Source organism: Ochotona princeps, chromosome 2 (assembly GCF_030435755.1).
Source record: "Ochotona princeps isolate mOchPri1 chromosome 2, mOchPri1.hap1, whole genome shotgun sequence".
Lineage (NCBI taxonomy): Eukaryota > Metazoa > Chordata > Mammalia > Lagomorpha > Ochotonidae > Ochotona > Ochotona princeps.
Window position 1 is genome coordinate 101,910,311 of NC_080833.1, and position 16,368 is coordinate 101,926,678.

A 16,368-nucleotide genomic window follows, 5' to 3' on the forward strand; every position below is an offset into this window, starting at 1 on the left:
AGTTCCTTGGGATGAGGCCAAGAGAGCTTGAAGGACATCACCCTGAAACATCAAGCAGGCGCAACCAAAAGCAGTCACCAGAGGAGGTACATGTGTTTCCTTCTTATATTTCCACAACTCACTGTGAGATTTTACCCTGAGATTGTGTGCAAAATAGTTAGGTGGATTTCCACACTGACATAGGCTCTGATAACATAGAGTCTCCACCGTGACACCAACATGAATCATATGAATTATAGGAAATCTTCAGAGGAAAACAGCTTCTTATCAAATCTAACTGCATCAGCTTGGATTGCAATATTGTGGAAATCAAGGTCATCCTCAAAGTGCCTATCAGTTCTTCTCTGTGTCCTCCTCTCCACCTCAGGCAGAGAAGAATTTGTGCCTCATTGTGTGAGCTACATGCTCTTCTGAACATCCTTGTTCTTAATTCAGTTCCTGGTTACCAGTGTACCAATTGGATCTCACCATTTTTTACCAAGAGACTAGAATTGTGACTACAATGCACACTAGTGTGCTAAAGACTAATTGGTTGATAGGCTTCAAAACCAAGGGAAGGATAAGCAGAATGACATATTAGTTGCTGGTTAATGATGTCTGTGAGCATTGAAGTTTTGATGAGTACCCCACGGAAACCTTAGAAGTCATATATGTTAATCAAAAGCCTTAAATAGCAAAAAGTCAGAAGAAGCTTAAAATGCTATAGTTCCTAGAACAATATCTAGTATTTATTCAGTATGTAAGACTTCCATTATTTTATCTCTGTGTCTTCTTCTCGGGAAGTTGGGTTAGAAGAGAGCAGAAAAAATAAAATAAAATGGGTATATGGAGTGAGAATCTGGCATTGTGGTTAAGATTTTTCTTGGAACACATTCATCTCATATTTGAGTGCCTGGGTTTGAGTCTCAGAAGTTCTCTTTCTGGTTTTTGCATCCTGCAAATATGCACCCTGGGATACTGGAGCAAGTCCTTGGGCCCCTGTTTCCCATGTGGGAGACTAAGATTGAGTTGCAGGTCCTTGGCTTTGGCCTTGTCTAGCTGTGCTTGCTACGGGCATCTGGAGAGTAAAGCAGTGATGGAAGATTCTCTCTCCCTATACACACACACGAAGCGTTTGTTGCATGACTCCACTTGGTTATTTCTAAGTACCTTTATGACACAATTCTCACTATTCCAGAATGCTCTAAGCCATTTCTGTCACATTATATGCAAACTTTACATACTCTCTATGCCAGAAATCTGCAGAAGAGTGTATCTTTGTGTGTATGGTATATAGGACACGTAGACTTCACAAGATAGCAGGATTTTAAACTTAACAGAGAATTCTCATCCAATAAGGCAGATAGACATATGACATATGGAGGAATGCTAAATTGATCCACAACTCCATGTCATGTGCTAGCCTAATGCCTGAGGAGGCAGAGTGTGTCAGGGGTACCAGGCTCATGGCTTTCAAGGAGGACTCAAGGGACTCAGCACACAGTGGAGGCTATGAGTTACAACAGTGGATGGACACAATAGAAAACTGACCAGGGGAAGAGGTGCATGGGGTAAGACCTAGAGGAACCCAGGAAGCTTCTGAGAGTCCTTTCCCCACACAGGCATGTAGGGTGCACTGAATTGTCCCAACACCAAGATGTGACAACACACATGGGACACTGTCCACCAAGGAAGCTTACCAAGACTAAAGGCCTAGAGTCTTCTTTTGGGATCTGGACACAAATTCTAGACTCCCTGGGCAAAGCAGATGTTCAACATAAACCACCTTGTTTGTGGAAAGCTTGGATGACACAATGATTCAATTTTATCTGGGAATAGTGGCAATCCCACAGAAATCATGGTTGCCCAGGCCCAGTCTTGCAAGCTGACATTTCAAAGATTAGCATGGTCAATCTTGCTAAAGTGTTTTGTGCACACAGAACTATAAATAATAATTGCCATATAACTGACTTAATGCAATGGTTATTTAAATTGGTAAGAGGGTGAGGTAGAAGTAAGCTAAATTAGCTCTAGCTGCTGTGCTTTGTCAGCTCCAACTCAGCACCGACCTCAACCATTCCCAGTTCCTCCATTGTTAATATTGCCTGGAAGAGCTCTAGGACTGTGGTGCAAATTCTTCCTCCTTGGCTCCACCCAAACCATGCTATTCACCTCAGAGTCTCTGTTCTGTCATGTGGCTTCATTTCTACTTGCCCCCGACCAATCCACCTCACCACCACCACCAAGAAAGCTTTATGGACTCTGTGTGTGACTTGGCCAGATTCTGGCTTCTTCCTCACCCATACATGTTCAAAGCACTCTTTATTTCAGCTGGCCTCTTTGGTCCCTAGTGAACGAGAGGAGATACCCAGTTCCTAGTTGAAATTCTACTTCCTGGGACTTGACCCTTTGCCCTAGTCACAGCCTTAAAAGCAACTCAAGTTTCTATTCACAGCCTTTGGCTGATTTTCACACAGCTGCCAACCACTGAGAAGAGCTTTGACCTTGAAGTTCCCCTGCCTTTTCTTCTAAGTAGTCTCATGCCAGAGCTTTATCTGTTCTGATCATCTCTGCCAGGGCCTTCAGCATGTCTGTAACTATTGCTCTGGATCCCACTTGAGAAATTTATTGGAGACACCTCCTCCAACCCCAAATCTTTTCTCTCTTATACATAGGACTAAAATTTTAAAAGAAAACAGAGCAAACAGCAAAAAGAAGTGCTTGTGTGTATCAGTATTGCTGCAAATACAGTTTTGTCAAACTACGTCTCATTGTCTTTGTCAAACCTATGTTTAAGAATAATGCAACACTATAGTTTTAATGATCTCTGATTATTTTAAAATTTATTATCTATCAGTAAAATTATCATCTTTTCATTTGATTATTTATAGTCCTATATTTCTGCTGAACTAGTATCTTTCTACTTTTTGCTTATTGAGCTGTTTAGGGATGCATTAGGCCTTTGACTACATCATGAATAAAAAATATCTCAAAAGCTAAAAGAGAGAGAAGAAGGAAGGAGGAAGGGAGCAAAGGAGGGAAGGAAAAAAGAAGTAAAGGAAAGGAAGGGGAGGAAGAGAGGGAAGGAGATGAAGGGATGAGGGAAAGCATCATTACGTTCTTAACCTTGTTTCCATGAAACACTGAATCGACTCTGTTTCATTTATATTAATATCACATGAACATGAAAGTTGATGAGAGCTGTGTTGTAGTGATTATCATATATTTGCTGTGATTCCAAGAATCTAATTTATTAATAAATTCCTTTTAAAAATAAAACATCCTCTACCCTTTCTCCTCTTCCTAGGGTGGGAGTACCAAGCCCCATATGAATGGGGTTCACATGTGGACAGGAATAAGTGGAAGCAACACGTTTTCTTAAAGATTAGTCCCCCCCCCCAAAAAAAAAGATGCAAAAGTAGGTGGTGATGTTTTGGCCTATTGATAACATTAAGCACTGTGTTCAAAGGCCCAGCAAAGGGTTTTCAAAAAGGCAACGGCCTTGGGTTGGTGCTGTGGCTTAGCAAACTAATCCTCTGCTTAGGCACTGGCATTCCGTAGGGGCACTGGTTTGAGTCCTGGCTGCTCCACTTGCAATCCAGCTCCCTACTTACAGCTTGGTAAAACAATAGCAGATGGCCCAAAGCCTCAGGTCTCTGCATCCATGGGGAAGACCCGGAAGATTCTTCTGACTCAAAATCTTTGGTCCAGCTCAACTCTGACCATTGCAGCCACCCGGGAAGTGAACCAGCAGATGGGAGCTCTCTGTTTCTCCCTGTCTCTGTAACTCTGACTTTCAAGTAAAATAAACAAACCTTTACCAAAAACACCTTCAACTGCTTCCTCCATAATAACCAGAACTCAGTGACAGTAGTACTGATTCAATTCAGTTTTCCCAGATAGTGGCTCCAACATTGACTGCATGGAAAAACCACCAAGAAGCAAAGCGAGTGAGGCACAGAGGAGTTGGATGCCCTGGTATGGACACTCTGGAAGACAACAGACAAGGCGAGGCTTGTGCTGTAGGCACATTAGGCAGTGGAGACTGTGTGGGGGCATGGAGGATGAACCTTGATGCAAGAAAAGGGAGCTTTTTGTGAGAACTGATTGAATGATGCTAGGGATGCAACTCATTTTTGAGTAATATGCAGAGTGGCGTGTCCAGACATGAGTTATTTGGAAGACTAAATGATCAGGACTTGGGCATTAGAAAAAAGCAGGAGTGAGCTCTCCACTGACATACCAATTCATGCTGTAGCTCCATCTTTATCATCTCCCCCACACTGAAGAGTTCTTCACGAGTTTTGTTTGGTTTTCTTTATCCCTATAAAGCTGCAGAAATGCCTTTGGTGTGTTTGACAGACTTCGAGGCACATGCACACAAGCGGCTATCTAAGTTAACTTGGGATTTTATTGAAGGCGGAGCTGATGAAGACATCACACGGAATGACAACACAGCTGCATTTAAAAGGTTTGTTCTTCTGTATCCTTTCTGTTGTTGAACTGAGGTGCACTGACGGAAAGCATGGGTGATAGCGGTCTTGGCTTCTGCTGCCAAAGAGCACAAGAATGCTTGTAATAATAATATATTTTCTTGGCTGTTTTGATTTGTTCTTTGGGGAGAAGGTCAGGGGCTGGAGAGAGGGCAGATGCAAAGAAATTCAACAGTTACACATCCTCTTTCTGCATTCCATGGGCATTGCAATGGACAAGACAGGACAGGATAGAATATGGGTCACCTAGGTAGTGGGGAGAAATCTACTAGATGTTTAAAGTTTGCCAGCTCCTGGGCTGAAGGCAAAATGTGAGACATGAGAGAAGACTGAAGTTTTGGGGAAGTACGAAGATTCAAAGAATCATGGGGTTGATGGAAGATGGACACATGGGAGATGAGTGAACTTCAAGAATAGGAAGCATGTGGATCAGCCAGCACAACCCACAGGCCAAGTTTGGCTCCCCACTTGTCCTTATATAGTTCACAAGCAAAAGATGTTTATTGCTATTATTTTAACCATGGGAGAGGAAAAACAAAGGAAACATAACTTTTTGTGACACAGAATTATTGCATGACATTCAGACGTCAGTGTCCAGAGGTTAAGTTTTATGGACACTCAGCAGCCATGCTGAGCCATTGCTTGTTGACGGCTGGTTTAATGTTGTAGCAGCAGATTTGAATGATTTTAACAGTGCCAGCGTGTCCTGCAAGGCGTAAAGTGTTTTCTATCTGATCTTATTTAGAAAGTTGGCTACTCCTGTGATGGACAAAACTGAAAAATAAGATCCAAAATGGAAACTATTTCCTGTAATATTATACTCAGTCAGCACCAACTAGGCACTTTTCAATTATGTATCTTTTTGTCTTCCATAAAACCAGTAGAAAATTTTGGATTACTACACAGATTTCAGACAGGAAGTGATCAGTATGACTTCATCCACATTTCCCGAATTGTTATCTCCAAAATGTATCTCTAAGTTTGAGTACAGAAGTAATATTTTGTAGAAAAAAAAAAAACAGGAAAAAGTATGAGATCCTGAGGCTAAACATTCACGTGTCATGTAATTATGGTTTACTTCTTTAATATCTGTAAACTCTTCCATCCTTTCCCTTTTTCTTTTAAAGATTTATTTATTTTTTATTGGAAAGGCAGATATACAGAGAGAAGGCTCTTCCATCCACTGGTTTACTTCCCAAGAGGCCACAATTGCCAGAGCTAAACCAATCTGAAACCAGGAACAAGGAATTTTTTTATGGGTCACTCACATGGCTGGCAGGTTCCCAAGGCTTTGGGCCATCCTCTATTGCTCTCCCAGGTCACAAACAGGGAGCTGGATGGAAATGGAGCAGCCAGGATATGAACTGGCACCCATATGGGATCCCAGTGCATGCAAGGCAAGGATTTTGCACTGGACCCTATTTTTTCTTTTTTTTTTTTTTCAATAATTTATTTTAATTGGAAAGGCAGATTTACAGAGAGAAGGAAAAAAGACAAAGAGAAAGATCTGCCATCCACTGGTTCACTGCTATAGTGACCACACTGGCTGGAGCTGAACTGATCCGAAGCCAAGAGCCAAGAGTTTCTTACTGGCAAGTGCAGGAGCCCAAAGCTTTGGGCAGTCTTCAACTGCTTTCCCAGACCACAAGCAGGGAGCTGGACGGGAAGCAGAGCAACCACGACACAAACCAGCATCCATATGGAATCCCGGTGCATTCAAGATGAGGATTTAGACACCAAGCTAACACTTCAGGCCCTCTGCTATCCTTTCCTAAAGTAATATTTAGGTCAAACCATAACCTTATGACTCCTGGAATTCTCAGTTCCAGAAAAACTGCTTTTAAGTTGAGAGGGAAAAAGCCTGGGATTCTTTCCTGTCTTTACTCTTTCTTATGATAACTCCATCAAATTCTCCAAAAGCAGAAATTCTGATCAGGGACACACAATTCAGAGACACACAATTCAGAGACACAGACCAAACATGGCCTAGAATGGTGTGCAGCGTGCATGCACTAGTAGTTCAGAGAAGGCTGGATCCACGTGGAATGGGGTACTGGACAGCATCCTGAAGAGCAGACTCCAGCTGGGCCTCCAGCCACGTGAATGCACCAAGGTTTCACAGAACGTGGTCTGGTTTATACTCGGAGGTCTCAGATTCCAACAGAGCCGCTGGACTGGAGGGTAATGCCACCAACAGGAAGTGTCTTTTCTGTCTGGCACAGGATCCGCCTGCGCCCCCAGTACCTGAGAGATGTGTCAGAAGTGGACCTCAGGACCACCATCCAGGGAGAGGAGATCAGCGTTCCCATCTGCGTTGCACCCACAGCCTTCCACTGCTTTGTCTGGCCCGATGGGGAGATGAGCACAGCCCGGGGTATGAACCACACACTTTGAGGCTCCTGCCACAGCTATAGGTGTGCCAGAGACCTCCCTCAGAGCAGTGGCAGGGAATGTCAGGGCTGCTCATAGAAGACCCTCAAGGACAGTAGCCTGATCAAATTAAGGATGATGGGAAAGGAAATGCTTACAGCTGTGTGTGCAAGATAGTGAAAGCAGTGCTTGAGTGGGAGAAAGGCTACTGTTGAATAGCTGGGGGCTGCAGTTCCCACTAAGTTATCCCCAGAAGAGAGGCACTGGGTTGTGAATGTGGCCCCAAGAGTAGGGCTTTATGGAGCCCCTATGGGTCAGGGCTGGGGCATGAATCTCTGACTTGATATGAGAAGAGAATCATGCAGTTAGGTCCTGCTCCGAGGCTCTGACAGTTGCTGTTCTGTAGATTGGCCACTTGCCTTCGCCTCAGTCGACTTGGTCCTCTTGGTGAATACAAGGTCTCCTGTAAGTGTCCTAGTGGCCTTTATTCTCTGTGACATCCTCTGCCATCATTATAAAAGAAGACATGGGCTGAAGGAACTCTCTTGTGACTCCTTTGTAATCCTCATTGTAGGTTAAATCTGATTTTGTGCATCTCTCTTTGCTTCTCTGGGGTCTTTTCCTTTGACTCTGTAATGCGGTTAAAATGAATCCAAGGATTTGGAGTTAAAAGCCACGTCTGTCTTGATGGGGTTAGGAGCAAGATCTGTCAAGGTTGATACAGGAAATATCTAATGTATGAAATTTCACTATCAAATTGCTGCTTGGAATTGGGGCAAAACAGTAGGGGCATTTCTTGCTGACATGAAGAGGTGAAAATATCAATTTTTGATTAGGCCTGATTTTCTACACATAGACTTATGGCATGTTGATGGGATGAACCTGTTAGAGAAACCCACTGAAATGATTTGTGGGAAATTGGAAATAGGAAATTCAGCAGTAATAGTGATGTCAACATTGTCTTCATGATCCTCAGCCTCACTATTACCATTCTCACAGCATATCACTTTGCAAGTTAAGGATATTTCCTTACCAGGTATTTTATCTGATTTCATAACAGCTAAAAGGGAAGGTATTATTAATTCCTCCAGTTTATAGATTTAGAAAAATGAGACTGAAAACCACATAGCAAAGTTCAGGCTTTGCACTGGGGTTGCCGTCTCTCCTCTTCTGTTCTCTCTAATCCCATTCTTCTGCATTAAGGAATTTGTAAGCAGTCCGCTCACCTGTTCAAAGGCTAGAAAGCAGTCAGTATCATTTTAGGGATGAAATGACATCCCCAGTTGGAAATATTTTATTAGGAGATCCAGGGCTTGCAAAATAAAATACACAGATGATGGCTGGAACACCCTAAGGCTGTCAGGCAACTGAATCACCTGCCATCCCATCCAAGTGGAATGAAGTCAAGTTTCATCTTCATTCATGGGACAAGCTGGCTGGAGGTCACACACACACACACACACACACACACACACACACACACACACCTACCTCTAGGGCTTCTTAACTCATTCTAGAACACCTCCGCCCTCAATGACTGGAGTCATGTCATTTGCTTTGCAGCTGCCCAAGCAGCTGGCATCTGCTACATCACCAGTACATATGCCAGCTGCAGCCTTGAAGACATTGTCAACACTGCCCCCAGAGGACTCCGATGGTTCCAACTCTATGTCCATCCAGACAGGCAGCTCAACAAACAACTGATCCAAAGGGTTGAATCACTGGGATTCAAGGCTCTGGTAATCACTGTGGATGTACCTGTGCTTGGCAACAGGAGGCAGGATGTTAGAAACCAATTGGATCTGGTGATGCATCTAACGCAAACCCATCTTCAATCAACCAAAGAGGTAGGAAGGACAGGAGATTCAATGGGCAAGCACCACAAAAGGCACATTTCTTTCCTTCTTTCTCCCTTTCCTCCCAATTTTATGTTCACAATGTTTATTGGATACCTGCTTGTGCCACACACAGGAATGCAACAGCTCAAAAGATAAATCTGCTTCCTGCTCCCCAAAGCTTCCTGATAAGCAAACATGAGATCAGATGTTCTCACCATGGGAGCTGCCCAACCTGCCAACCAGCAGTGTTCTGGCCAGGGTTGGAAGCTGAGTGCAGGGAAAGTTATGAAAATCATGCTGGCATGTAAGAGAAAAGCAACCTAAAGCTATTCATTTACCATTTTCTATGCTGTGACATACCTACATAATTATAAATTTGGATTTACAAATCAACTGATTCTTGGAAAAGATTGTTCATGGGAAAGGCATCTGGCCAGCTGTCTAGCCAGCTCTGACCCTCACATTGTGCTGCCTTGAAAAGATGAATTGGGATCTCTGCACACCCAGAACTCATCCATGGAACCCCACCTGGGGATCCCCAGGCTCTGGCAGCACATGTCTGTGGACTGTCTAAACCGGGAGACCACAGAGGGCATTTCTCACATTAAAATCCCTCAACTAATTGGGATAGAATGTCCAAAAGAGGTAAATCCATGGCACAGCCAAAATTCCTTGGCCGTGGAGATGGTGGTTGCAGATTTTGCAGCCAATATGTAGCTGTGACAGTCAAGTACCTGAGTGCTTACTTACTCTCCACACATCGGCCCAGAGGTGGTGTGTGCAATGTGCTCAGATTCCAGAGGCACATTGGGATTTATGGATACTGGATGAACACAATGAGTCAATGTGAAGTATTGTGCAATATCTGATTATGATTCAAGTATTGCTTAGCTTTTATTGTCCTCTGCATGTATCAACCATAACATATCAAAGGGACCTATGGATGCCTTTGCTTATCCATGTCATATAACTAAACTCTGAATTTTTTTTAAAAAAATCAAGACTGAGTCTTGCCTGTCTTCGTGTTCCAATATCCTAGCATGACAATGAAGCAGACACATAACTAATAGTTACTAAATAAGTAATGGAAGCCAAAAATGTTTTGTGCAAATTTTGCAAGGAAAGAGAGAAGATTGCTAAATTTGGAACTCCTCATTTCAAACCTAAAAATGACAGGTCTCTAAATGCGTCTCATCTTTGGAATGGGTAATGCAGCCTTACAAGAGTTGACTAAATTCTCTTTTTTAATCTCCGCAGAAAAATTCAGTACCTCATCTCCAAATGTCTCCCATTAGTACATCTCTCTGTTGGAATGATCTTGCATGGCTTCAGAGTATAACTCGATTGCCCATCATCCTTAAAGGGATCTTAACAAAGGAGGATGCAGAGTTAGCTGTGAAGCACAATGTTCATGGCATCATTGTTTCCAACCATGGTGGGAGACAACTTGACGAAGTTCCTGCATCAGTGAGTAGGAATGTGTGTTTGTGAGTGCTGTGCAGGTCCATGTCCACACCCAGATTGAGCAGTCTGGTGTACTTCCCCTTTTCGATACCACATGCATCGCATTTTGAGGATTTTGAGTTTCAACAACAGCCTAGTTGTTGTCATGCTATTTTTCTAAACTTGTATTATCTGTAACTTGCTTAACAGTACTCCCTGTATTACCGGTGGAGATGATAAAGTTTAGAGGTAGTAAGCAACTTATCCAAATCCACCCCCATAATAAGTGGTCAAGATGGGATTTGCTAAGAGATCTGCTCCATCGGTACTGAGGTCATCTGTCTTTCGTAAGAAGCATCTGGCTAGACGCTTTCATATCTGTGTGAATTGTACATTCATATTTTCCCAACATATCCCATGAAGGACTATTGCATCACTTAAACTAACAAATAACCATGTTTCACAGTAAAGAAATCTGCAAAATTCCCCCAATAAATGCTTTACTAAAATCTATAATCATAAATGTTCCTATGATTCATTAGTGCATGTTCATTATTGATAAAGTTTGAATGAAAATGAGGAGGTAGGCAGGGAATTATTTTTCAAATGGGATTAGCCACTAGTTTATATTCATGGAGATTCGTATATTACGTATTTTTTAAAAGTTCTTTAATTGCTGCTTGACTTGCTTTAATTAAAGGGAAATGAAACATTCTCTTTATAAATTTTATTCATTATATAAATTAGACATGTTCCCTAAAGATAAGTTATAACACAAAAGATAAAATTCCATAATTCTATCACCAACATTAATGTGAATATTTTTGTATCTGTCATTAACAGTGTTAATGACAATAATTGATAATGCCAATCAATATTTTAGTAATGTCAACTAGCACTTATGTCAACATTTTGGTAACTGTTGTCATCAATTGCTGCATTCTTTTTTTTTTTAAGATTTTTTTTTTTTTTTTTTTTGTGGAAAGGCATATCAAATTTACAGAAAGAAGGAGAGACAGAAAGATTTTCCATCTGCTGGTTTACTCCCCAAATGGCCACAATGGTCAGAGCTGAGCTGATCCAAAGCCAAGAGCCAGGAGCTTCTTCCAGGTCTCCCATGTGGATTTAGGAGCCCAAGGCTTTAGGCCATCCTCCACTAGTTTCCTGGGTCATAAACAGGGGGCCAAATGGGAGCAGCTGGGACATGAACCAGTGCCCATTTTGGGTCCTACACTTGCAAGGTAAGGATTTAGCCATTGAGCCATCACGCCAGGCCCCATTACTGTATTCCTAATGGAAATATAACTCTTAGTGTTTAAGAAACAAAATAACATTTTCTCATTCTTCTGTTCACTTAGTGATGTATTCGGATCATCTTTTGGTTTTGACACAAGATCCCTCTTATTTTTAACACTGGGCAGTGTGGTTGAACAACTCACATAACCAAGCTCCTATGGTCGTGTATCTATATTGTTTCAGTTCTTTCATGTTTTTAAGCAATGCACCAGTGACCAGACTTAAAATTAAATCTGTAATGTCTTTTCAGTTATTTTTCTAAGGAAGTTATCAACTAAACTACCAAACCCAAGGTTATCTGGAGACTGCTTAGATTAGTGTGAGGCTAGAGAGGTATCCATCTGGAACTCAAAATTTAAGAAAGTATCAAAAAACCTAGCAATGGTAGAAAGTCCAGCATTCTGTTGTCAAGATGAGAGTCCACCTTTATTCAGACGTAGACATGTTTACTTCAATATATCTTTGCTTTACGGTTTTCCTGCCTCCGTGGTATCTATTGGTTTTGCATTTTACATGAAGATTGCCTGCTACCAGAGAACATACGATATTTCTACCATTGCTTATACCTACAATGTCATGATACACTTACACAGAAGAATGATGGACTTGTGACTGTTGTTGAAGGACTGTACAATTATAGTTATACAGGGAAAAACAATTGGGGGGGAGATGTGGAAGATAGAAGCAAAAAAAAAAACTGTATCAGATAACTAGATAAATAAATAAGAACATCCAAAAACTAGCAAGATAAGAAACTGTATTTTTCTATTTAAAAATTCAAAATTAATACCCCAAATTTCATGTTACCAACATTTTAAATGAAGGCAGGATCCAAGTCTGAACTCAAATAACCCTGTCATACTCACCTCACTTCAATTTTGAGCCTAAATTAAAACAAAAACAAACAAACAAAACCTAATTTATTAATACAAGCCTCTGGGCCAAAGATCAAAATTTGCTTTTTGATTCTTTGAAATGTTGCATTCAAATATTAAGTAGATGAGCCTAGTAAAGGATGACTCAGCTGTTGTTCCCCAAGGACTCTAATGGCTGTCCTGTTCTGACCCATTAAAATTAAACTCCAAGGCTGACAGTGTAGCATAGCAGGTAAGGCTGCCACCTGCAATGTCAGAATGCTATATTGGCATTGGCTCAAGTCATGGCTGCTCCACTTAGAAAAATAAAAAAGATTTATTTGTTTTTATTGGAAAGGTAGATATGCAGAGAAAGAGACAGAGAAAGATCCTCCATCTGCTTGTTCACTCCCCAAGTGGAAGTAATGGCTGGTCTGGCTGCTCCACTTCTGATCTAGCTCCCCACTAATGTGCCCAGGAAAACAGTGGAGGACGGCTGAAGTGCTTAGTCCCTGCACCCACACTGGGAACCAGGAAGAAACTCCTGGCTCCTAGCTTTAAATTGGCCCAGCGGGGGTCACTGTAGCAATTTGGGAAATCAACCATGAGATAAAAGATTTCTCTCTTTCATTCCCTCTCTTTCTCCCTCTTTCTGTTTTCCTCTCTCTGTAAACTCTGCCTTTCAAATGAATAAATAATTTAAAAAAAAAATTAACTCCAAAGCCAAACTACACCCTAGGCTGACATCCACATCCTATTCTGGTTTGGAACCTAGCATCCATTTCATGTCCAGAAGAATCTGTACAAGGATGTATACCTTTTCATAATATCATAGAACAATTCTAAGTAGTACCAGGCTGGAACCATAAAAATCCCATTTTAACCAGAGCTCTTTCCAGTAATGACACTCAAGCCCAAAACATTGAATTTTCCCTCCACTTATGAATGACAGTTCAAAAGTCCTTCCTGGTCTATCACTTTGCTTTATCTAAGATTCTCAATCAGGTAGAAGCCAGATGGATTCCAGCAGTAGCAGAAGGGTTCCTGGTCCCCATTTCAACCCTCTTCCTCAGCCTCCCTCAGAGAAGCACTGATCATTCCAGAACTCCCTGCCCAAGGATCCTCTGCCCTGCTATTCTCCTCCCTAACAGGCTAGGAAGCATCCCAGAGCAGTACTTGGCCTGGGCCAGCTGGGGCAGTCAAGGCCATTTAACCACCTTGAGAAAGCTAGATAAGGAAAAAAGAAACATTTTTTGTTTTGCCTTCTCACAGCTTAAATATTGTCACAGTGTTGGTGCTACAAGCTTACCCCATGTCTCACATAAGCTATAAGGGAGACAAGGATGAACTGAACTGTTCAAAAGGGTAAGAAGGAGCGTCTAGTTCGGAGTTTCCCAAGGCAGATAATGTGGAGACTCAGGCCATGGTCATGCATACTTGTTCGGTTGAAAAGTAGCATTGGAGACCTGATGTCTAGATGTGCCGTCCTAGAAACAGAGTTGCAGAAAATCAGATGTCACAAAGTTCTTTGCAAAGAGGAATGCCAATGTGCATAACATAAAGGCTGGAGGAAGAACCTGCAGAAGGACCCTGGGCCTCTGGAATGTGGCCATCTTTGCAGCCAAGGCTGATAGGCACCAGCAGCTGGAGCATGGGAAAGGAAGGAGATTGTCCTTTCCAGTCCCAGCCCACATTCAGACAGCACCTGTCCCATCACCTCTTCAGGATCAAAATGTAATTCCCAGGGTCCACAGGTTATCTCTCCTTTGCAGATCGATGCTTTGACAGAAGTGGTGGCTGCTGTGAAAGGGAAAATTGAGGTGTACATGGATGGTGGGGTCCGAACTGGCAACGATGTGCTGAAGGCTCTGGCCCTCGGGGCTAGGTGTGTTTTCCTCGGAAGACCCATCCTGTGGGGTCTGGCCTACAAGGTAAGAGTGGCACCACCAGGACAGAGATCAGAGCTTCCCACTCATATTCCATGCTTTCCTGCAGGTGCCAGATTCTTGAAGAATCACTGCACACAGCAGCCCCGTGCTTCTTCTGAGGCAGAAGGCACACTTCCAATAGCTCTCAGCACTGTCTTTTCTCCTTGCTAGTTTTGTTGTCAGCATGACTGGTTTCATAGCTAACCCCATCCTGGTCACATCTCTGACTGCCGATGGAATTTGTACTCCGTGGATGGCCAGGGTGTTCCTGATAACATTTTTAATCTCTTCTTTCCCCTCCGTCGTGGGAGCAGGGTGAACACGGGGTTGAGGAAGTTTTGAATATTTTAAAACGTGAGTTCCACACTTCTATGGCCCTAACAGGTAAGTGTTTGACTTTTCCCCTAATTTCCTGACCTTGGGGAAGAAAATTTAGACTTTCTTTGTTCTTTAGAGAACAAAGCAGCCAGCCTTTCCTCTCTCTAACCGTTTCCTGGTTTGGTAGCTGACAGTGGAGGAACTGGGGAAGACAGGTGCTAGACAGATAACAGGCATTATTACCTGTCCAGAGGGCACCCAGAGTTTTCCTCAAGGTCATTATCCATTCCAGGAAGACAATTGCTTCTGAATTCTTGCTTCTGTTCAAAATTAGTTCAATTCACAGACTGTTCATGTGCCCATACCTACAAGCTCCCATCCACTCCAATCAGCCTAGGCATGAAACCCAGCCCATTCTTGCATTTCTATTTGTAGGAAAAGACCCCCTTCTTGCTTATATTTTTGTAGTACATTTTGTTGAAGTGATGTTTGTGGAAGTGAAGGGGCTTACACCATAGACGAAGGAAGAGCTTCAAGCTTACTGTCTTTCGGTCTTTCCAATACCAGCAACATTTCACTACCAGCCCCAAACAATCATACTGCCTCCCCTTTATCTTTTCACTTCTTTTCTAGAATTGCTCCCTTCACTCTCCATGCCTATTCTCATCTATAGTCTTTATTTTGTATAAGAGTTAAAATCTGTTGGAAAAGTCTTTCTGTGACAGACTTTCCCTTAAAAGTCACATGAAATACTCACTCGTCTCTTGCGTGATTTCCAAATCTTACTCACCTCCCCTACCCCGTGGTTGCATCCTACATCCCTGAGCCTTATCATAGCTGAGATGAAAGTCAAGGGTAGTTATTGCACACAGGAGTTGATAAAAATATAAAATAAGGTTATGCTGACATTTTGACACAATTGTGTTAAAGGACATCACAGACGTAGTCTCTTTAAATACCTCTGGATATAATTAGAATCACATTACTCATTCTGTCCATGTAACATTCTAGTGGGAAAGACGAAAGTCATACCAGGTGGAATAATCCCCCACCCACATTATGTTGGATCACTGGTGTTCTAGAGTAATGAGCTTTGTTCCTTCCTTGTTCTTCTAGGTTGCAGGTCAGTTGCTGAGATCAAAAAGGACCTGATCCAGTTCCCCAGACTGTAAGCGGGGAAATACTAATAATGAGGCTGTTCAGCAGAAAGTCAAATTCATGGCCTGGTGTGCAGCGTTGTCCTGCCCAGATCCCATCCTTTCCAACAGCTCATACGCTGCACTGCCAAACTCAGAATTGGTTTCCCCATGTTTTCTCTCACTGCTTCTTGCATTCTGTTCTTCAGGAAGTAGATAGATTTTTTTAGAAGTAAAATTAAATTCTATGTCTCTCCATTTTAAAATTTGTGGCTTCCCATTCCATTTAATGTAAACCTGCACAAGTCACTACCCTTCCAACATACCAGTTCTTCCATCTTATGTCCTAATAACTCTTTTTATTCACTATGTTACTACCTTATTGGTTTTTCTATTACTCAAACAAACTTCTTGCTTGCCTCTTTCTTTGCTCACTCTGCACAAAATGTTCTTCTCATGGTTGACTCTTTCTTGGTATTTATATCTCAGCTCAACTATCACTTCTTCGATGAGGCGGCAAGATTTCCTGAATCATTCTCTCCGGAATAGGCTGTACTTTATTCATCACATCACCCTGTTTTCTCTCCTCCTAGTTTTTACCACAATCTGCAAGGAACTTATCCTCTGTTTATTTTCACTAGCGTTAGTCAGTTACCAGGCTTCGTCAGACTTGCTCAGCATTACATTCTCAAGAATCCTTGGAGAGGGCTTCA

The 16,368-nt window shown here is 42.2% G+C and overlaps 1 protein-coding gene across 2 annotated transcripts; it reads left to right on the forward strand.

Annotated features, from left to right (window-relative positions):
* Window positions 1–4,319: 4,319 nt before the first annotated feature.
* Window positions 4,320–15,691, forward strand: HAO2 (hydroxyacid oxidase 2). 2 transcript variants are annotated; one of them, XM_004581862.4, is made up of 7 exons: window positions 4,320–4,450; window positions 6,695–6,846; window positions 8,406–8,689; window positions 9,938–10,147; window positions 14,046–14,204; window positions 14,516–14,585; window positions 15,636–15,691. In XM_004581862.4, the coding sequence occupies exons 1-7, from the start codon at window positions 4,320–4,322 to the stop codon at window positions 15,689–15,691; spliced, it is 1,062 nt and encodes a 353-aa protein (XP_004581919.2). The 2 variants fall into 2 exon arrangements, with proteins under 2 accessions (XP_004581919.2, XP_036350470.2); XM_036494577.2 differs by lacking the exon at window positions 9,938–10,147.
* The last annotated feature ends 677 nt before the right edge of the window (window positions 15,692–16,368 follow it).

What these genes read in the sequence shown, in the direction of transcription:
- HAO2 (XM_004581862.4), top strand. Translation starts at nt 4,320, where the DNA reads ATGCCTTTGGTGTGTTTGACAGACTTCGAGGCACATGCACACAAGCGG. An exon ending in GGAGATGAGCACAGCCCGGG is followed by an intron (nt 6,847 to 8,405) that starts GTATGAACCACA and finishes TTTGCTTTGCAG; the next exon opens with CTGCCCAAGCAGCTGGCATC. An exon ending in ATCTTCAATCAACCAAAGAG is followed by an intron (nt 8,690 to 9,937) that starts GTAGGAAGGACA and finishes TAATCTCCGCAG; the next exon opens with AAAAATTCAGTACCTCATCT.